At 41.0% G+C, this 21,009-nt stretch overlaps 3 protein-coding genes across 5 annotated transcripts in view; 1 reads left to right on the forward strand and 2 right to left on the reverse strand.

The window, feature by feature from the left end:
- LOC27206344 (atrophin-1) overlaps positions 1 to 13,328 on the reverse strand; it is a 30,865-nt gene extending 17,537 nt beyond the window's left edge. The window contains exons 1-3 of one of the 3 annotated variants that reach the window (XM_039297257.2): positions 13,137 to 13,328; positions 12,789 to 13,017; positions 1,129 to 1,162 (exon numbers count right to left, since the gene is read on the reverse strand). The gene's annotated coding sequence lies outside the window, so the exon portion shown is untranslated. Of the gene's footprint in view, positions 1 to 1,128; positions 1,163 to 11,292; positions 11,592 to 12,788 lie in introns of those variants that run through there. The other 2 variants (XM_039297256.2, XM_039297255.2) reach the window with 2 other exon arrangements.
- A 4,398-nt stretch (positions 13,329 to 17,726) lies between these two features.
- On the forward strand, positions 17,727 to 19,381 carry LOC6726197 (ketimine reductase mu-crystallin). Its single transcript, XM_002107136.4, has 3 exons — positions 17,727 to 18,839; positions 18,912 to 19,109; positions 19,201 to 19,381. The coding sequence occupies exons 1-3, from the start codon at positions 18,056 to 18,058 to the stop codon at positions 19,275 to 19,277; spliced, it is 1,059 nt and encodes a 352-aa protein (XP_002107172.1). The 5' UTR covers positions 17,727 to 18,055; the 3' UTR covers positions 19,278 to 19,381.
- Positions 19,337 to 20,969, reverse strand: LOC6726198 (GATOR complex protein NPRL2). The gene is made up of 3 exons (XM_002107137.4): positions 20,653 to 20,969; positions 20,084 to 20,590; positions 19,337 to 19,995 (listed from the first exon to the last, which is right to left on the reverse strand). The coding sequence occupies exons 1-3, from the start codon at positions 20,827 to 20,829 to the stop codon at positions 19,441 to 19,443; spliced, it is 1,239 nt and encodes a 412-aa protein (XP_002107173.1). The 5' UTR covers positions 20,830 to 20,969; the 3' UTR covers positions 19,337 to 19,440.
- Positions 20,970 to 21,009: the final 40 nt, after the last annotated feature.

A 21,009-nucleotide genomic window follows, 5' to 3' on the forward strand; every position in this document is an offset into this window, starting at 1 on the left:
GACCCGGTGGCTTTCTGCTTTGCATTTGTCGCCTGTCGCTCGTCTGGTTTATTGCACTTTTGGCAGCTAATATTTATTAACCATAATTATCGGTTGCCGCCGGCCGTTCTAACTGTACGCGATCTTTTGGGCACGGCTTCCGGGCCAGACCAACTAGCCTTAATTGCCAACAAGAGCAGCTAAAGCAGCTAAAGTTGGCACAGCAGCAGCAGCAACATCATGCAAATTACTTGACTTGACTATGAATCTAAATCGAGTGGGCTGGCTAAATTCAATTCAAATTGATAGATGGGCCGAGGTGAGGACAGGCAGTATTGTGGCCACAAAAAAGCGCCAACTCATCTTTCACCACAAGTCCATTTTCCGAAAAGTGGAAAAGCGGCACGGAAATTATGAGGCGCTTTTCTTTTTGGCATTGAATGGAAATGGAAATGGAAATGCGAAGGTAGCCAAAGTGAATGTCTGCTGTTGATGTTGCCACTTGCCACCGTTGGTGTTGCTGTTCCCCAGTTGCCAGTTGCTATTTGATGTTGCTACTGTTGCAGGTGGGCCAGCGAAATCTTTTTTTTTTTTTGGCCGGAAGCATCGACAAATTTGCACTAAATGGCGCCATGGCACGCGCATCATCATCATCAACATAATCATCGTCTTTTTGGGCATTCAACAGATTATGCTGATGGTTTTATTATTTCATTTTTTTTTCCATTTGCGATTGCTCGCGCTTCGTGATTTAATTTTTTTTTTCATCTGGTTTGAGGGTTTTTTTTCTTTGTTGCTTAAATTAAAAGGCGCTCGGTCGGATGTAGTTGGTTGGCTAAGAAAAAAGTACTAAATTGATAGATAAACCGATTTAATGGGCAGATAATAAACGAGTATTAAAATCCAAAAAAATTACATTGGTGTATATCGACGAATAGAAGAGCGTTGAATAGGTAAACATTATGGCAAATAAATATTTAAACAGAAAATGGGTTGTCATGAAAATAATTGTAATAAAAAAACTTAAGACCGATTAAATTAACATCTGCACAAAGAAGTTTATAATTTCGTTTTAAATATCAATTGTATTGCGCAAGAAACAATAAACCACTTACTTAAAAACACATTACATATATATAACATACTCACCCCGAAAACATGTGTGTACGATTGGCAGAGGTTTCTAAAAAGATAATAAAATACAACAATAATTTTAATAAGCTACACTAAAATCAATACGTAATATTATAAAATTGCATTCACGAGGTAACATTGTACATTCCCTGTTAAATTTCCCATTGCAATGTTTCCATTTCGCACTCAGAATTTCCCAGCGGAAAAATTCGAATGGGGAAAAAACGAAAGACTTAGGACACAAACTTGCCAGTTATTTAAGCTTACGCGCAATTGAAATGACAAATGCCACAATGCATATGTCTAGATGACGCAAGTGGCTACAGACTTAACCACTTGGTCTGGTTTTTTATATCTTTTTTTGTTGTTAGTCCCTCTATAATTTGCTTGGTATGCGTGCGCGTTCGATGCATTTTTCCTTTATTTCTCTGCTCGGTGGCACGATAATTTTCATTTTTTTTTCATTGCACCGCCGCCGTTTGTTGCCTGCCAATAAAAGTCTTTGTCAACGGTTTTGTTGTTGTAATCAAGTCACACGCATGCGCAACGAAATCAGCTATTTCAGCTATTTTCTGCGGCCTGCACTCTTCATTTGCATTTAATTCCAGCGAAAGAAATAAAACATATATGTATGTATATCTATCCATTTCCCCATCCCTCCGGCCATCCGTTTGATAATTAAATCGCTTTTAATTGCCCTCAACCGTAATAAAAACAATGTGTGGCAATTGTGAGAACCCGCAGAAGCCATTGACATATGGCATCGGCATCGGCATCGCCATCGCCATCGGAATCGGAATACGGAATATGGCAACGATTGCAAAACATATTGCCAACCATTTGTCCAACCAGATATTGTTCGGGCTGAGTTATTTGCCTTTGCCGTGCCACAAGACAAACGATATGCATTCATTGCTTATGACAGCAATTAATGCATATTCCAATGGCCCTTGAAACGAATTGCAGATCGGATCGGCAAAGAGGGATGGTCGATGGTTTTCCGCTCAGAAAATAATTGATTTATGTATTTTTCCGCCTGAAAGGTCAATCCTTTTTAAGAGGTTTTTGAAATTCATTACATATACATAAATGTAAAGTGCGTAAATACATTTTATTTTGGTTCAATGAAACTAAATTAGCTTTTATGGTATATGTGGCTCTTCTTATTTCAAAGTTAGAAGTATAAAATAGAATATAATTATAAGCGCATTTAGCATTTAAAATAATCACATACAGTAGGTATGGTAAATGCAGATTTCCTAGCATTAGCCACACGAAACAATTTCCCAAGGGTCTTTCCACCAAAAACTAAAATGACTTGGAAATTTTCATTGTCAACCGCGCTAAGCGGCTACTTATCGCATTTAATTGTGATTATAATTCGTCTGTTTATGGCGGGGACCAGAGCTGCAATTAGCCGGCTGCTGATTAACAATAATTGCGATGTGAAACACTTTAAAACGCCATAAAAGAGGCTTATGAGCAGCATGCCAAACGGAGTTGGTGGGGGGGATTTTACTGGTGTTGCAGAGATCGCAGAGAATGCCCCACATTTGGACAGACCCCCAAAAGTGGTCGAAAAATGTGTGTTCAACAGGATGCAATCAATGCCATCTGACATGAACAGCCGGCGATATAATTAAGTCGAGAATGCCGGATAATTGATGCCAATCGATTGGACGGACAGGAAGCGCATAAATTGAATCGAATCGAAACAAATCGAATTGTCAATGGAAAATTGAGAGCATAGAACTTATGACAGCTTCATTGTAGGAAAATGGATAAAAAAAAACCTTGCAAAAAACAGACGTTGAAAAAAAAAATGAAAAACAGATGGCGATCCGATCTTATCGCTGGACAGGCGGCTGGACAACTTGATCGATCGATGGGACCACACATCGACGGCAGCTTGTCGAACCTATCGTTATCGATTGCCAATCGGCACGATTCGGACAGTCGACATGTGCCCAATAAATCGAACATTGACAACGGACACAACACTTGGGCGGTAGTTGGGTATAAATTATCTTTCCAGCCTCCATAATTTTTCATAATAATATTTTTTGTTTTTTTGACCAAGCAATTTCCTTATTTGCTGTGCCAAATAAATTAAGATATTGCTAACATGCTGGTGATCTCGAAATGTGTGGGGAAAAACAAGAAAGAAAGTAATGAAAACTGGGCAAACTGCAAATGATGAATGTCTGCAGATAAATTCAGCGAAGTATTAAGTGAAAGATATTTTGTTATAGCCAAAATATGACTGCAACTAAAGCCAAATTGTGGATGAAATGATAATGGTGTGTGCCTAATGATGAAACTTAGTTTTAACAGTCTTTAATTAATTTTTTTAACGTCTTAAGAGATTATAAACCAATTTAAGACTTGGCATGCTTTTACTTTACTTTTAACCAGTTTTTCTTTTCCTTTCGTTTTTAAAACTATTCAAGAAGAACGTCCTGGTTTTTTATTTCGGAAAATATATTGCTGGCCATAATCTCGTGATTTACATATTCAATCTATTTATAAAATTCTAGTCTAAAAAATGCACTTTAATTGAAATTTTCAGCACTCCTTGGCATACCAGAGCTGCTGATTAATTGCCTTGATTCGTGGACTCCTCGATTCCGTGATTCATTCCGCAGAACGATCTTGGTGCCTGTTCCAGATATTTGCATTTTACAGATCGCCTGACAACGGGAGGCATTCGCTGATTTGCACTCGAACATACACTCGTATGTACTACACATATAGCATATGAGCCGGCGATCGCACATGAATATTTGCTCATGGTAACCTTGGATGCGTGGCCCAAACCCGTTACGACCGGACGGGCATTATCTAGCATTGGGTGCGCATTTTCCGAGACTTGCCTGCGGGGCATAATTGGGTTTTAATTGATACCAAAGCGAAAAGCGAATGAAAAACCCCACAAAAGGCGTCTGAACTCGAATCAAATCAAAACTGAGGCAGGCAAAAAATCGAAAGTCTGAAGTCTGCATGCAAATTCTAGTAAAGGGAAGTGATTAATTTTGACGTTGCGGAGGCTTGGCTTAGTTTTCCATTTTTTTTTTTTCCTTTTCTAAGCCACATATCACATCATATCGTATTACCGAACGGCCTTAACAACACAATTAAGACCCGTTTACAATTTTGGCTTTGGGTTTTTATTACCATTTTTCCCGCAGCCAATTGAATTGGCCTAATGAGTGCAACGAATTTGACAGTATGGATATCTATGGATATATGCTCATATATAGTGGCCCATTCGGATCTGTCGATGCAGCTAATCCGCGGCCACTGATTGTTCAGTCCGAAATAAAAAATATGTGAAAGGGCCGTCGTCGGGTTGTCAACGCGATTCGAATACACAAATATAGCCACGCCGATATGCGATATGCAGATCGACGCTTATATAGCCGCGGACTACAAATCATCGAGTCACGCCTATGAAATTTACATAAATATGAGCATTGAAAATAAAAGAAGGAAAAACGTTTAAATGAGCCATATACATCACGGCAAATAATGAACGTTTAATGCTCTTTTTAGGAGAAGTTACATTAAACAAATTAAATAAATCATAAACTCAATTGAAGGGCGTAAAAACAGCTAATAAAATGCAAGATGTCAACTATCTTGCATATTTTACTCACACAAAATACATGGTCGCCTATCATATTCAATGAACTCTCTAGCCGCCACAAATTTAGTTAGGGTATGCAAAATGCAATTCATCAGCTAGCAATAAGCATAAAGCCATAAAACCATCGACTGACTTAATGGAGTCGTTTGAGCGACAAAATTGTGCAGCTGAAAAAAAAAGTAAAAATCAAAAGCCCCCTTTCCACCCTCTTGATTGAGCCACGCCCCTGGGATTTTTTCATGGGGCAGTGTGGATAAGAAAATTCGCAAGAAAAAATGAAAGAAGCCGGGCTGGAGGCAGGAAAAAATGCTAAAGTTCGTTTCTTAAGTCTTTCGTTTGGCGGCGCTAAAGATTGCGCAAAAAGAGTTGGGGAACAAAAAGCAAAACAACTCCCGAAATCCCAGAAATCCAACATCGTGCAACAACTTAAGCAGTTTTACAATGAAAAAATAAAGCCAGTAAATCATATGACCAGCGGCTTTTGGATAATTGTTTGGTTATCTCAAATATGTTTCTTGGTTTTCCTTTGTCTCGATTACTGCTCCAATTTAAAATATCGCACAGCCACCAATCCCAAAATCAAATCAAATCAAATCAAAAATTGCCAAATGCCGCTGCAGTAATTATTGTTTCCAGGCAATATCGATGTGTGGGCGTGGCAGGCTGTGCCTTAGAATGCGGTAGAGAAAGCAATAATACAATTACCAAACACAATAATAATAACAACAACAACAACATGCGGCAGAAAATAAACAAAATACCAAGTTGGGCAAAGTAAAGCAAACAAATTGGTGCCAAGGTTGCCGCGGGACAAACAAATAGGGTCCAAAGCCATAATTAGATCAAAAGTCATAATTTTTCTCTATTTTTTTTTAGTTACCTTTTCGTAGCCGCTCGTTGCTGTACCAACAAACAAATAACAAACAACAAACCACAAAGGTATACAACAACAAGAAATGCGCTAAGCAATAAAGAAGCAAGACCAAAGCCCCGACCAAAAAAAAAATCACTTTAATTTGAGCGCATTTCATTTTGTCAAGTCGCTGCTCTGGCTTTTATAGAAAGAAACCCGAAAAAAACACAGCACCAACTATAGAGCACGTTTTGTAGGGCGGTCAGAAAAGCGAGAAAAAAAATAAGGAAAAATTCGTAGCCAATTTAAATGTCATTGCGCCATTTTGATCCCCACCCCCAACCCTATTTGCCTCGGCCAACTTTTAATTCGAAATTGAAAACCGTAAAGTACACGTCTTATCAATGGATTATCTACAAGAGCAGCACAGCATCGCGAAAATCAATGGAGGTGCAGGGGTTTGGCTTCGGGGGCGGGGCTGAGCGGTTGGTTGAGAGGTGAGAGGTCAGCGGTGGTTCACGGAGGCGTCAACTAGCCACTCACAAAGTGATTGGATCCCGATCGATTCGGACAGATAAAATAAACAAAACCAAGTCAGGCCAAGCTGCGATTCGAAAGTGAAAGCCACACAAAGCGAGCGCTCAGCGGTTCTGGGCTGGGTTGTGGGTCAAAAGGCGAAGCCATCGGGTGGCCAGTCCAGCGAGGATTCAGCAAGTGGAAAATGCAGCATTGAAAGATATAGGAAATATATAAAAAAAATATATATATATATAATATATATAATATAAAAGTATAACTCTTTATGCAGTCCAAGATTTTTATATATTTAGAGATTGATATAAATTTTTAAGTATTTTGCAACTTTATATAGGAAAATCCTAACATAAAGCCAGTGATATTGAAAGCTTAATAAATATCAATTACATATTAAGCTGGCTCGTTTAATCCCCTTTAACCTCGGCACACACATAAATACGCTGAGGTGTCAGAACCACCTCTTGCAACACCCTGCACCACCTGACACCAGCGTGCACCACCTGACACTAACCCTGACCCAACCTTGCACCGTCAATCAGCCAAGTGAATGCCAGACAGCTCGCATTTGGATCTCCCCTATCATCGAATCTTCTATCGGCGACACCAGCGATCGATTGAACCGCCCTGACTTGCACCACTGAACCACCGAACCGAGCCAAACTGAACCACCGCGGGCAAATAGAGCATAGCCATGCCGAATGTTTGGCCAACTGTGTCTGCACAAAAATTTGAAAGTAATACTATGGTGCTTCAAAGGAAATATATATGTGTATAGCAACGTCAGAAGTTAAAATTAAGAGATCAATAAAAGAATTTACTAGCAATCAAACTTAAGATTAGAAATATGTCACATAAAATCAGAAATCTATGTATAGCTTGGTTTCCCTCAGCTAGCAGTGACCTGTGCCAGTGTGGTGCGTCCTTCTAGAAGCGATGGGGGTGGAGACTTCTCGAACAGCTTGACCCACGCCACCTCATGTCTAGATTTAAATGCTTTAGTTTTCGAGGCATGTGGCGCGAGGTCTTGACATTGTACCTTGAGCATTGTCATGATTTGTTGTCATCAGCGGGTTGCAAATGAAAAGCTGCCAAAGCAAATCAAATGGCAAATAGCAAACGGCAAACGGCAAACAGCAAACAGCAGACGGCAAACACCAAACTGCTAATAGCAAATTGTTTTGCCAACTTGAAGGCATGGCCATCCAGCATCGGACGTCTCCACACCCAGTGGGCGTTACACATGTGGTTGTTGCTCTACTTTATGCTAGATCTGTACACTTTATTTTCTATCGTGAGTCATGGGGGGGCTGGAGAATCGATGGGAGCGACTGGGCCGCGCGGGGCGAGGGGTGTTAATGTTTAAAAGGAAAAATCCAAAATGAAAAACCAAAGGGGCTCTGCTGAAAATGCAATTGCACAACACGGCAGCGCGGCAGCTGAAAATTGATAAACCAAATGACGCGCTTGAGTGGTTGTTGTTGCCCGTGGTGGTTGCGCCATGGAAATTCTTGCCAAGGTTCATTTAGCCGAACATGCCTTGCGCCTTGCTTTAATTAAACTTTTGCCCACTAAATGTTTTACTTTTCGAATGACGGTGCTCAGTGGCTCGGTGGCTCGATCCAGTGGTGCAGTGGTTTCGCCTGCGGTTACCCTTTGAAGTCGCCCAAAACGGGGCGCGAGCCATAAATGAGACATCCCACCACCGAACACATGTGGGTGGCTGCCCGATTGGCATCGCATATTGCACAATTCTCTAATTAAAATGTAAGCTACCCATTGGGTTTGGGTCGAACGGAAAATGTGGGTGGAAATTGCATTGTTTTATAACAGTGACATCTTCTCATTTGCATTGTTATGACATCTATCTATAAATAGGAATCACATCAATAAGGTATTCAACATTTGGTTGAATAACCTATTTCCAATTTCAAACTGCATTTCATTTTTGAATGTATTTGTTCTATCTGCTTATACGCTCAAGTCGTTAGTACATACTAGCTATTTGCATAGCCCCACGTTGGGCGCCATTAACTGTTAGCCTGCGCACATTTCACAATTTTGTTCAAATATTTCTTGAATATTAGTTTTGGTGGCCCCCCGTCGGTCGCATTTATTAATAGTCTACCAAATGTTACCATTCCATTGTCACATTTTGTAATTTGTATGTTTCAGAACAGAAAGATACGTCCAGTAAGCGGCTCTACATAGTTTAAGCTCAATTTAACCCCTGGAGTTACCCAATCGAGCAAAAAGGCTTTTGTTTTGCTACCATTATGGCAGCTACCTGGATGTGGCACTTTGTCATCTTGCAGTGGCATTTCAGAGACGCAAGCACTCAACACCGACACTTTGTGGCATGTGGGCGAAGCTTATCTTTTTGCCGAGGGCTCAGACTCGCAGTTCCTACAAGATAAACATGGCCAAGGTGTCCGCAACTTGAGGCTCTCGCCATAATTACAAGAAGCTGTTGTCGTCGTCGGCTCTTGGCCAGCAAAGCAACAAAGCAGCGCGACCAAAAGTCAGTCGGACAGCGAAACTAAAAACAGGAAAGGAAGCAAGTCTGCGATAACTGAAGATTGCAATACTCTTCGCTGGAAAATGCTGAATACAAGAAATTAGGCATGAACATAAGCCAACTAAGCAAAAATCCAACAACTAACATAAAACAGTGATTTTCGAAAATAAGAATCTTTATCACTCTGTCACTTAACTCCTGCAATAGCTATAAATACCTTGTGCTAGGGTATGCAAAGCAGAAATAGCCACCGCGGCGGCGAAAAAAATAAAGTTTGCAATAAGTTTTGGCTTACAAATTTGCCAAACAATGCAGATCGCTGGGCACGACGTTGAGCCGGGTCTCTTTGCCTTTTTTTTTCTGTGGCTTCAAGTTGGCCCAGAGTCACCAGATCTCTGGACTGAAGACTCTCGACTGGCGACTTGCGACTTGGTCGATCGGGACTAACGACTCCTCGAGTGGCTGATGGAACTATTTTCCTCGTGTGTGAGTGCCGGCAATTATGGTTGCAGCGACTTGGGGATTCGATCGCACTCGACTCGTGCCACGCGTCCGCATTTACAAGAGCAGCAAATTATGGGGAATCCCCTTCAGCCCGGGCTCCATCAAATCTGGTTGTACTTCGGCTCCAATCTTGGCGCATCTTATCAGATCGACTGCCGAACGGAAGACTTCGGAAAGAGGTCATCCTCCGATCTCCTTTCTTCTTTTTTAAAGCGATGCTCCAGAAGAAACACCATTAAATGGCGTTTCGAAACATATAGATTTCACCTCAGTTTTTATGAAATGGTTATTGGTGCATGTAAGGCTTATTGTTTGTAGCTAGGTTCTACTGTAAGTATATGTGTATAGTCAAATCGAAAGCAAAGACAAAAAGGGTTCGCTGAGCTGCGAAATGGAGCAACATTTGTTTTTTTTTTTTCGTTTGCATTTATTGTGAAGTTAAAAAAGTTTGCAAACTTTTGCGGTTGGCGATTTATTTTCGGTGGTTTTTTGTCGTTTTTGTTGTAGTTTTCTGTTGCTGTGGCAGGTTCACAACGAACACGATCGGAGTGAAAGAGAGGGGCAATGGGGAGCAAACGAGACGGGGGCCGAGCGGGACAGTGGTAACGGGAAACTGTCCAAGTTATCCAGTTATCCATGTGCCTCACGCAGCAGTCGAAACGAGAGCAAAAGTAGCCACCGACATCGCTTGTTTCGCTGCATGTTGGCGCTGCACTGCGAGAAAATGCTACAGACTTTCATGGTAATCTTCAACATAGAATGAATTGAAAATGCAATATTTTTGTTTAGTGTAAACATGTAGAAAATGAGTCTCGGTAGGAACATTAAAATATCTTTATATTCATAATAATATACTGCGGCTTATTTAATTTATATATATTATTATATTCCTTTTTTTAAATATAAAGAACGTTTAATGCAGTAAAAATTTTGAATAATCAGATATCTTTGATTGCACTTCTGTGCCCAAAGTGATATTCTAGATCATTTATTGTTCACAGTGCGCTTTACTGACTGCTTTTCGCTTTTTGTTTTCTTAGCAGTTTAGCGCCCGCCGTCCATGATTGTCCCCATGCCCCACTCAGGCCAGCCCCCTCCCCGCATCCGCCCCAGCCACTCCCCCCGCTGCGGCCGCCCCCTTTTGGAGGAGTGTGTCCACGTACCAACATTGGCCTAATGTTGCACATTGTGTGCTGAGCCTGATCTTGTTTATTATGCAAGAAAGCTGCCAAAGTGAGCCAAAGCCGAGCGACACACCGATATACGCTATATGCGCTATATATATATATGTATATGTACATATAGCGTACGGCATACGAAGCCAAACGGCAACAATTGCAGAAAGTAAATTTACAAAAAATTCAATCGAACAAAGTGCTGAAGACTCTTGACCAGCGACAAGAGAAATGGGAAGTTATGGGGACATGACCGGGTTGTGTCGAAATTATATCGCCGTGATCACAGAAAACGTAATGCGGCCAACAAAACGTTTGCAGATCGCGAATAGTTCCAAAATCGATAAAACCAAAATAGTTAGGTCTTAATTCGAAATATTCGAAGTTTTTTTTGACTTTATTACAAACTGGCTCAAAGGGAAAGTTCTAGATTAAATGAATTTAAAACCAAATTTAAGAATAAAGATCCAGGGCAGGTGGAATGTAGATAGTAAACAATCAGTGCTTTAATCAAACAAGCATTTTTTTTATTTTCAATATATGATTATTATGCAAATTGTGAGATTTAGCAATTGAACAAAAATTTACTTTCCAGACAACACAAATTACCAATAACCAATTTACTTGAGCCCAAATATTTTAGAATTCCCAAAACGAGTTCGCTATTGTTTCATTATTAATGTAAAACCGTATTTCAAAGTATATACTATTTAAAACACAATGCGTTTTAAATTTCATAGTCTTTCAACAAATGTATTCCTTTTGTTAAAATATCAATGTATTTTAACACAATTTCGTTGCATCCAATTAAACACTTGTAATAAACTGTTTGGATTTTAAAATTCTAAAAACGTGGCCATCACTTTCACATGCCCACAACACTCAGTCCATATAAAGTGGCTGATTTTTGGGCCTGTATCATCATCACTCTTATGTGTATTACGCATACCTTTTGCTAATTTATGGCTTGTTTCACTGGATGCACCTTGTTTTTATTATATTTTTTATGACCGATCGACTGGCGAAAAAACCCAAAAAAAACACACTGCTTTATTGCAGATAAACATCACATTTAAAAGCAGTGCATGCCCAGTACCGTTAGTGGTTCAAATCGATCGAGCTATTTGATAATATTCGAAATTCTCGTTTGGAGTTTTCGAAAATAACCGCCGTCGGAAAACGGTTGAGCGATATGAATGGCTCCGCACAGCGCGCACTTTGAATTGCGACTGATCGCTGCGAATCGGGTTGCTGATAAAGCACAGACGGCACGCTGTGGAATGGAACGGCGAAACGGGCGGAATGGCACATTTGCTGCCGCAGCACAGCCGCAAAGTGGGCGGCATTCTGCGCGTAGGCCTAAATGTTAATGCAATTTGCTTTATGCGCATATGGAACAACGCAATCATCGGAGATCGGGGGTCTGGAATTTTTGTAGGTTTTTTCTTTGATTTTCCAGGGTGCTTTCAATGGAGGAGCAGTGGGTACAGCAGCAACAGCGACGAACAACCGAATCGAATCGAATCACTATCACCACCAACCACCGACTGACGCTGTTCTTTTGTGACATATGGAAGTGGGTCGGGTCAAGAGGTGAGTGCCTAAAATGCTCTTTAATGCCGCCGAGCTGCCAACTTGTGGTCATTGCTCACCCGATCCCTTATTCACTCCACTGGATGGAGCCGAAAGTTGGGCAAGCGATGGGGTAATCCCAGTCCGAAAACCCATAAATATAGAAGGTGTTCAAGGAGCATTTGGGTTGCGAAAATATTTAAAAATCGCATGCAAGTCAAAAATGTATAAAACAATTAAATATAATATAATAAATATGATATAAAATAATATAAATGTAATTTTGGAAACTGGATAGTATACTGCTTGAAAAGCAGTTTTTGTTCAATCATTAAATGCTTGAAATATTTCAGGCAGCGTTTCTACTAATCTATATTATCTACTATAAAAAGTAGCTGAAAGTTATGTTGTTCAGATAATCTTAAAACATAACAGCTCTGATATTATCCATAAATTATATTCATTTTAAAAATGCATTGTTATACTCATGAAGACGACCTTGCCTTGATTCCGCCACTCGGCCATCCTTCAGTCCCACCGGACTTCCTCCCCCTGAAAACCATGGGTGGCCACTTCAGTGGGTTCTGGTTCTTCTTTCATGGGCAAGGTCGTCTTTCTTCCACCGAGATGGTTGCGGTTCAGTGGGATCGGAAGTGTTTTACTGCCACTAATCCAAAGCCAAAGCCAAGTCCAAGTCAGCGTTGCAGAACTGCAGCCAAATCGGATCACAAGTCGGCCATATATGTATATATATACATATATTATATATATGATACATCTTGATAAGCCCCACTAGCTATTCTCTATCAGAGATGTATTGCGACGCATTTGAGCCGTGTATGAATATGATTTGGCCAAAATAAATCAGCTTACCTCAATCGACGGATCCAGCCGCTATCAGAACAGGTTAAAATTTTCAAATAAAATATTTTGTTGTTTTACTTTTTTGCACTTTATTTTCGGAATTCTTTCGACTGCACCATAAACAAAATTATTTAATTTGCATATTCGAATTTGTTGTTTCTCTCGCTTCGCTTTGTTTTATTAATATTATTATTTGTTGCTGCTGCTGCTGCTGTTGTTGAATTTTTATAATTCACCGCTGTACAGAATATTGTAAATTACCAATTGCACAAAAACAAAAAGGAGTACAAAAAAATTGGCAAATCAAAACAAATAAGTAACTCGATAGACGCTAATTAGCGAATAAATATGATTTACCCCTTTCTATACTATATATTGATGGATTTGATCAATTCATAGTCACTTCACCACACAACCGCCAACTTTTTTGAACGTTTCTGCTGCCCGTTTGATTATTGTTTTTGGCCGGGCTCAAAGGCGAGAGGAGGAAATTCGTCAGCTCTGGCCAAAAGCGAAACACTGACTGACTGGCTGATAAAAGCCAAGCCGAGTTCAACCGAAAAATCCCCGGCGAAGAAAACCGATCGTGGCTGAGACGACTGAAAAGCCAGTGGAACGACTGAAAGCCAGGTTGGTGGAAACGAAACGCGGCCCAAACTCGTCGGCCACTGAGAGGGGGGAAGCGGGCTGAAATATGCTAATCATAGGCCTCGGAAATATTAGGCCCTGGATTAGTCAGTGGGCGTACGAAAAAGGCAGCAGAAATAAGTCGAGCAGTTAAAGTGCAGCAATTGCAGCCATAAAGACTCATGAAGGGCCGCCGCATAAATTTCAGGCCTAAAACGTAAAAATATTATTCAGTAACTCAGGATAAGTGCATTTTTAAGGCACAATAGTATTAAAAAAAAATAAAGGTTTAACCGAAAACGTGATAAAGTAAGCAAATGTTTCTCAACAAAAATATTTTGATTGCGGAAAAATAGTTATTTAAAATATTATAGACATATTTTTTTTTCGATTAAGCTCAGTATTATATTTTATTATTATTATTTTATTTATATATTTAAATAATATTGCATAAAATGGTCCCACATTAAATTTAAAACAAAAAACCCCACAAATATATTTGATACCAATCAATTTTGCTATTCGTTAGCACATTAGCATGTTTAAAATTAAATACTTGTATTGATATGGAAAATGGATGTAATATTGATTTTAAGTGACGTTGGACTTTCAGGAAATATCTTTCGGATAAAATATGAGTAGTTTAGAGACTAAAGTCAAATTTGATCGAGTTACTAAAACCTGCTTCTTTGCTTATTTTGATTTTGAGCCCACTTTGCATTTTTTATTATTCTAGCCATCGGGTATTTAAGATAGCCCAAACTAAATCAATGGCTCAATTTATTTTGTGTAATATTTGATGTACGAATATGATTTTCAGGAAATCTCTTTCGATAATGTAATCGGATTCGAATACGATCCAACTAACTACCAAAAGCAGCTCCAATTTATGCTGATGTTATGTCCAATTTGCATTTTTATCATTCTAGCATTCCAGTGCTCCACGCAAAGTGCACCAGACGGAAGTTGTAAAAATGTATCATAAAAAAAGCGAACATAGTCCGAGAAATAAGGGGGAAATAAAACAATCCAATAATCGAAATCATTAGACAAAGGCGAACTAAGCCATTGGCTGCAATGAGTCCGACAACAATAACAAGAAACAATGCTTGCCGATCGAATCCAATTGTGGGTGCAAGCGGCGGGTGACGGGATCCGCGGGGGGGCAGGGAGTTCGGTGGCAGAGGGGCGGGAATAGGATGGGGGTGGCAGCGGGCGGACAGCTCGATGGAGTCCATTGGGTGCGGCGCCAACGCTTAAACATAACGGCACAATTATAGTCGTCGTCAGATGTGTGGACACATATATCCCAGCACTGGAAAGAATTTTTGTTTGTTTTTATAGCCAACAGAAAAAAATTACAGATTTTCCATAAAATAAAGAAAGTTTTCTACCAAGAAATGTAAATCACTTAAATTAATTAATAATTAATTCAATAATAATACCACTATATCAGAATATGCATAGGAATATTTTCTTAAAATTAAATGATCCATTATTATATGTATATAAATGTAAATTTTTTTTTTTAATCTATTATAATATTATCTGCTTTTATTTGTCACTTACATGTTAAAGTGTATTTATTTCATTTATTTGTTCATTTTAATGAACAAAAAATAAGGTTTTTATTAGGTAAAAAATAATTTCATATTTTTGTTCTATGTAAGTCCCAATTAGTATTTTTTAAATATTCTTTAGCACACTTTTAGGCAACGATTGTTTACGAACAACTCATATGCATTTTTGTCATGTGTTAGAATCAGATTTCTCTTGAAACAAAAACCTATAAATTATCAAGCAAAATGCTTAATGATTTGCAGCGAATTTTTTCGCTGTGCACTTGCACGGTAACAGTGCGCATACGTATATTATAATTTTAAAATTTTTTCCATACAATTTTTCTATCTTTTTTGCCACATTCTCCAAGGACAAACAACATTTTAGTGAGCGACGACGTCGCCGGCGGCTAACGGCACAAACCCATTCCAAGATTGATCTACAAAATACGAAATACGAAATACGAGGTACAATATGCGAGATACAATATGCGAATATACTACAGCACCGAGTTTTTCGCGCCGGCAGACTTTCCTTTTTCTAACCTACGTGTGTGCGCCTGTGTGTGAGTGTGTATCTGTGTGAGCCAAGTGTGCGGGCGCGCACTAAAACAATAACAAAATTAAGCTAAGCGCAGCAAAAAGGCAGTAAAAAATTAAAATCCAGCTCCGCGAAGAAAAGGTGTGGCAACGTTCTGTTTCTGTGTGTGGTTGCTAGACTATAGTATGCTATAGTCGACTATAGGCATTGCTATTACCGTTACTATTACTATAACTATTATAGTTACATTTACCGTTACCTGTTACCGTTACAGTTTCAGCAACTTAAAGACAAAGCCCCAACACCCAATTGTCAATTGATCTTAAGAACCCATTTATTCCATTTAAAAATAATAACTAAATAATGTTCAATTTGATAAAGTCACTTTTTTAGTGAGTTTTAGTAAGTTTCTTAAATGGTAACTATTTAAGTTGAAGTAGTTAAGCAAGATTAAATTAATATTAAATTTTTCTTACTACAAAACGTATACATACAAATAAACTAACACTTCAAAAAGAAAACAGCCAATGCTTTTACTCTTTTTCAGAGTATATATCCTTAACTATTTTTACGTAGTTGCTCAATAAATTCGTCATTGATTTTGGCCCGCAAATTTATGCGCAGCGAGGCGAAATCCTTTTTGGCCATTAAGTTTTGGCGCTTGCCAAATCGTTTAGCAATTTATTCAAAGCGTCAGAGCGACAATTCACTTTTCGGATATGGATTCTTGGGATTGGATTTGGTATTGGAATCGGGGCGTTATTTTTTTTAGCTGCCGGTGTGGCTTTTGCGCAATGCCAAAATTTATGGCCAACCACTTACCCACCAGCAAGGTCAGAACACTCAGAAGTGCTGCTGCTGGTGGTTCTGCAAGTTCTGTTGGTTCTGTTAGTTCTGGTGGTGCCACCGCCGAGTGTCCAGGAGTGGGGCATGCAACAGGTCACCGCGATAAACCAGGAGCCGCTCCAATGAGTCAGCAGCAGCGGCTCGACTTTGATTTGTGGCACTTGGGGGCGAATATAAATCAGCCAGCAACTGCACAATCCCAAGGCCGCCACCACACAACAACAACAACAACAAAAGGCTGTGGACCCACCCTACACACAGGCCCATGCACTGGAAAAAAAGTTTAGCTCATCCTGTTCATATACAGAAAGGCCCAAAAACAAGCTGGAAACAAGATTGCATATTCTGAGTGGTGGTAAGTTTGTGATGTTTTGTTTTCAATATTAATAAAATTGTCTTGTATTAAAAAAAAACTATTTGGTAATTTAAATTATTATTAATATTATTAATAAAAACATTTTACAATCGTTATAAATGCATATGGTTAATATAGACATTGGGCCTTATGATGGTTTTTAGGTATCATACATCAGCCCAAAGCTATTTTTTAATATAAAATCATGAAATACTTTCCCAATTTCTCACTGTGCACTGTATAATCCTAGCCGTTTGCATGATCGATATAATCGGTAGCCATTTAGAAGAATTCTACAATAGAGATGCGATGCATTTCGCCCAGTGCATGGAAACCCATGAAATTGCCGCGCAAAGGTCAAGTCAAGTGAAATTGGTTGGGAAAAAGGCGAGAAAGCAGGCGACGGAGGCGCACAGTGAAGAAATTATGTCAAAATTTGAATTAGCAGCTGGGAAAATAAAATGGCGCGACCAGAAAGACAATGGCGGCGCATAAATTAATTTCCCTATCAGCTGCAGCCTCGGAAAAGTGCATTCGCTTTTCACTTTCGTGTCGCCTGCTGCGGCTCCGAATTGGATTGGTCTGGGTGGGATTGGATTGGAGTGGAGTGGAGTGGAGTGGACGGGTTGTGTGGGCTGTGGTTCAGTTTCCAGCTGTTCGCGAGAATCGTTTCGGGGCGATAAAGCCGTTGACAGAAGCGGTTTCCCTTTTTCGCGCTGCGGTTTCGCCCTTGGCGTGCGGTGAAAATGCATTTTCCCAGCGACGGCGAAGAATGGGGAAAACTGCATTAGAAATGAGGAAAAACAGTCGCCCGTGAAAATTGGTTTTCGGTTGGTTTTTCCCACTTCAGATAATGGTCTTTCCTGATTTAAGCTGAACGCAATTGTTTTATCTTCAATACGTTGTATGTTATCAAATAATGCGCACCTTGATCGTAAATTTAAAATTTTAACGCCTTGCATCATCAAAGTTATCGACTGTTGATTTCGATAAGTGTTAAATGATAATAGGGGTATTTTTTAGTTAATTTTTAGGTTAACTCAACAGTTCTCCCAAGATTGCGAACTAAAAAAGTTCTTGTGCCCAAATATTTACAAAAGCCCAATTAAACTTAATAACTTACAATCAACGGTTTTAGGCCTAATATTATTCGAATATATGTATATTATTACAAATTAAAACTTTGCTTAATTTAGTTATTTCCACGCCAATATCCCTGAAACCTGGCATCACTGGTGACTTGGTCGCTAGTGAGATACTAAGTTGCAATCCAATTATAATTATAATATTTTAATTTGCGAGAATTACTTTGTTTTAAATCCATTTCATTGCCAATATAAGCAGCGTTATGGTAAATTACTACAGTGCGGATGCAGTGCGTGAGGTTCTCACCTGGCCGCTGGTCAATAAAGCAGTGGAATCTGCACTTGTAGCTATAGTTAAAGAGGATCCCAAAACGCCCTCCACATCCTTTGCCTTTCAACCGAAGAGGACTTTCACCGCATGCGGCAAGGAACCTGGCAAGATTCTGCTCACCATGCCCGCCTATGTGGGAAACTACAAGCTGAAATCGCCAAGGGATCCTGGGGAAGTGGAGCACACCCACTCCACACTGGCCTGCAAGTTGGTGACCTCGTTCAGTGGGAATCCGCGCCGCGATCTTCCGCTGCCCAGCATCCAAGCCCATGTGCTGTTGTTCGACAATCAAACCGGTCAACTGTCGGCCATAATGGAGGGCACGGACTTGACCACCTGGCGCACTGTATCCGCTTCACTGGTAGCCACCAAGTATCTGTACTTCAGGCGCTTTGGGGCGCAGGCAGAGCAGGAAAGGAATATCAACGTGGCCATAGTGGGCTGTGGAGTCCAAGGACAACTCCATGCCGCCGCCTTTTGCGCACACTTCCGGGTGAGGCAGCTCAATCTCTACAATCGCACGCATTCAAAGGCACAGGATTTATCGTACCAGCTGCGGCAGAAATTGAACATCGAGAGCGGAACCCAGATTAATGTTTGTTCAAGTCCCAACGAAGCTTGCCAGGATGCCGATATCATCTGCATTGCCACGTACTCCAAGGAGCCGCTCATCCAGTTGGCAGATCTTAAAACTAACCAGGGTGTTCATATTAATGGTAGGTCTGCTGTTGTAACGGAATGATGGATGGAAGATAATGAAGTAATGATACCTTAACTTTCAATTTCAGCTGTGGGAGCCGGCGAAATTCACTTTTCGGAGGTGGCTCCAGACATTTACCAGCAGGCCAAAGTCTACGTGGATTGCTATGCCAATGCCGAGGCTGAATTGGTGGGACTACCTGCTCCGATCACTGCTGAAGTGGGTGAGATCATTCTGAATGGAAACTATCCCAGGGAGGCAGAAATCAGCATCTTTCAATCCATGGGTGCGTTTTTATTAAGTTTGTGTAACTATATGACTATCTCTGTCTTTTTCAAAATTGTATCATTATTAATTTCATACATTTCCTATTTAAGGCATGGCCTCAGAGGACGCCTGTGTGGCCCAGGCGGTTCGGAATGCACTTTCTCTACCGCAAAGATTTCCTTATTGATGTCCAGCTGGCAAAGCAATTCCTTAACCAGCCCAAGCCCAACCAGTAAATTTTGAAACTTTATGTGTATATGCGTGTATATAAAAAAGCATTTGGAAACATAACAATCGGTTCGCTTACAAACTACAACAAACCCAACCGGCCGGAGACGTCCTTCCGGTCGTCACTTCCAGATCACAGTCACATTCGTGTCCTTCTCGATATCCCGCTCGATGGTGCAGGGCGAGAGGCCCGTCTTGCAGCAGATCTCGTCAAAGCTGATCAGCCCGGTGTACATCTTCTGCCGCCCGGAAGGCACTGAGCCCGTAAACACCGGGTACTTGTGGATGCAGCGAATGAATCGGTGCTGCAGCCCAAAGATCACCATGCGACGCTCATCGATGTTGTGGTGCTGGGGGCACAATCTCTGGCAGATCGCTCGCAGAGTAACGCCGTGAGTCATCGAGGCGTAGAACTGAAAGATGCGCTGAACACTGGGCAGCGTCTTGTCCGGACGCAAGGCCACGTATTTCCGGCAGGCGCCGCTCAGTGATGCACTCTGGATGAGATGCTTTAGGTTCTGTGTCATGTACACGTTGCTGTACTTCAGGATGGGTAGCAGCTGAACGACCCCGTAGTAGACCAGATTCTGTATGCACGACTTGACCAGGTCCGTTTCCACGTCCGCTTCGGCGGCAATGCGGGCAACATGGTTGATTCCATTTATATAAGGCAGGATCTAGAGGAAACCATATTAGTCCAATGGTATTACAGGATTATTTACATCGCAACGGTGGTATAACTATAAAATCAGGAATAGTCCGCACCTGTTGCGTGGTAAGGTCCCAGTTGTCCAGCGGAGCATCGCGCAGGTTTGCCAGCAGCAGGGGCACCATGTGATCCTTGACCGGCGGCGGGTCCGGCTTGTGCATGACGATCTTCAGATATATAGTGTTATCGCCCTCAACAATGGTGGCCACCTTGCGCTCGTTAAGGTCGCGTAGTACAGTCTCAAAGATGTTCTGTAGGCGGCGCTTGTCATCTTCGCGAGACAGGAAGCACGACTCCTCCTCCATCATTATAAGGTACTCGGACAGCTTCTTGACCACGGGCTCGTACTGGACGCTCCTGGCCCGCGAGTCGCAGACAAAGCATAGGTTGAATAGGAAGGCGTTCCGTGCGTACTTCTGCTGATCCTGGATGCCCACTGGATAGCCGACAATCTTTACGTCCATTGCGTTCACGGTGAGAATGCAGCGTTGAAGATGCTGCTTGGGTATGATGTATACATTGATAGCATCGAACACATCCTTGGATATGTAGTTATCGGGAACCTGAGGGACGCGGATTAGTTCGAACTATACTGCGTTATCACCGCTCCTGGGAACCAGCTCACCTGGCAGCTTATCTTGCAGCCCGCCGTCGCATGAAACTCGCTGAGGAAGATGCACCGGATCTTGCCCTCCGTGCTGCCATGGGCTCCCGCTGCTCCAGCTCCCGATCCGCCTGCTCCATTCGTGACTACGCCCGCCGTTGTCGACGTTGCCGCCGTCTCATTCGTATGGGAATGCATGCCGTACAAAGGATTCCAGTATCAGAAGCATCCACATCCTCTGCTTCCTTCAGCGGAGTGGAATCCAAAGCCTTAACAGCAGGTGGCACAATCCAATAACAGTGGCGGAATTCGCTGTAATGTTATGTTAAGCGTTGCCTTAGTGTGCCCATAGCTTTTCTGTAACAAATATACTGCAAT

The sequence above is a fragment of the Drosophila simulans genome, chromosome X (assembly GCF_016746395.2).
Source record: "Drosophila simulans strain w501 chromosome X, Prin_Dsim_3.1, whole genome shotgun sequence".
In the NCBI taxonomy this organism is placed as follows: domain Eukaryota; kingdom Metazoa; phylum Arthropoda; class Insecta; order Diptera; family Drosophilidae; genus Drosophila; species Drosophila simulans.

Coding starts and splice junctions, on each gene's coding strand:
- LOC6726197 (XM_002107136.4), top strand. CDS start 18,056: ATGGTAAATTACTACAGTGCGGATGCAGTGCGTGAGGTTCTCACCTGG. Junction 18,840..18,911: donor CCAGGGTGTTCATATTAATG/GTAGGTCTGCTG, acceptor TTTCAATTTCAG/CTGTGGGAGCCGGCGAAATT. Junction 19,110..19,200: donor CAGCATCTTTCAATCCATGG/GTGCGTTTTTAT, acceptor TTCCTATTTAAG/GCATGGCCTCAGAGGACGCC.
- LOC6726198 (XM_002107137.4), bottom strand. CDS start 20,829: ATGCATTCCCATACGAATGAGACGGCGGCAACGTCGACAACGGCGGGC. Junction 20,591..20,652: donor GCTGCAAGATAAGCTGCCAG/GTGAGCTGGTTC, acceptor CGCGTCCCTCAG/GTTCCCGATAACTACATATC. Junction 19,996..20,083: donor GGGACCTTACCACGCAACAG/GTGCGGACTATT, acceptor GGTTTCCTCTAG/ATCCTGCCTTATATAAATGG.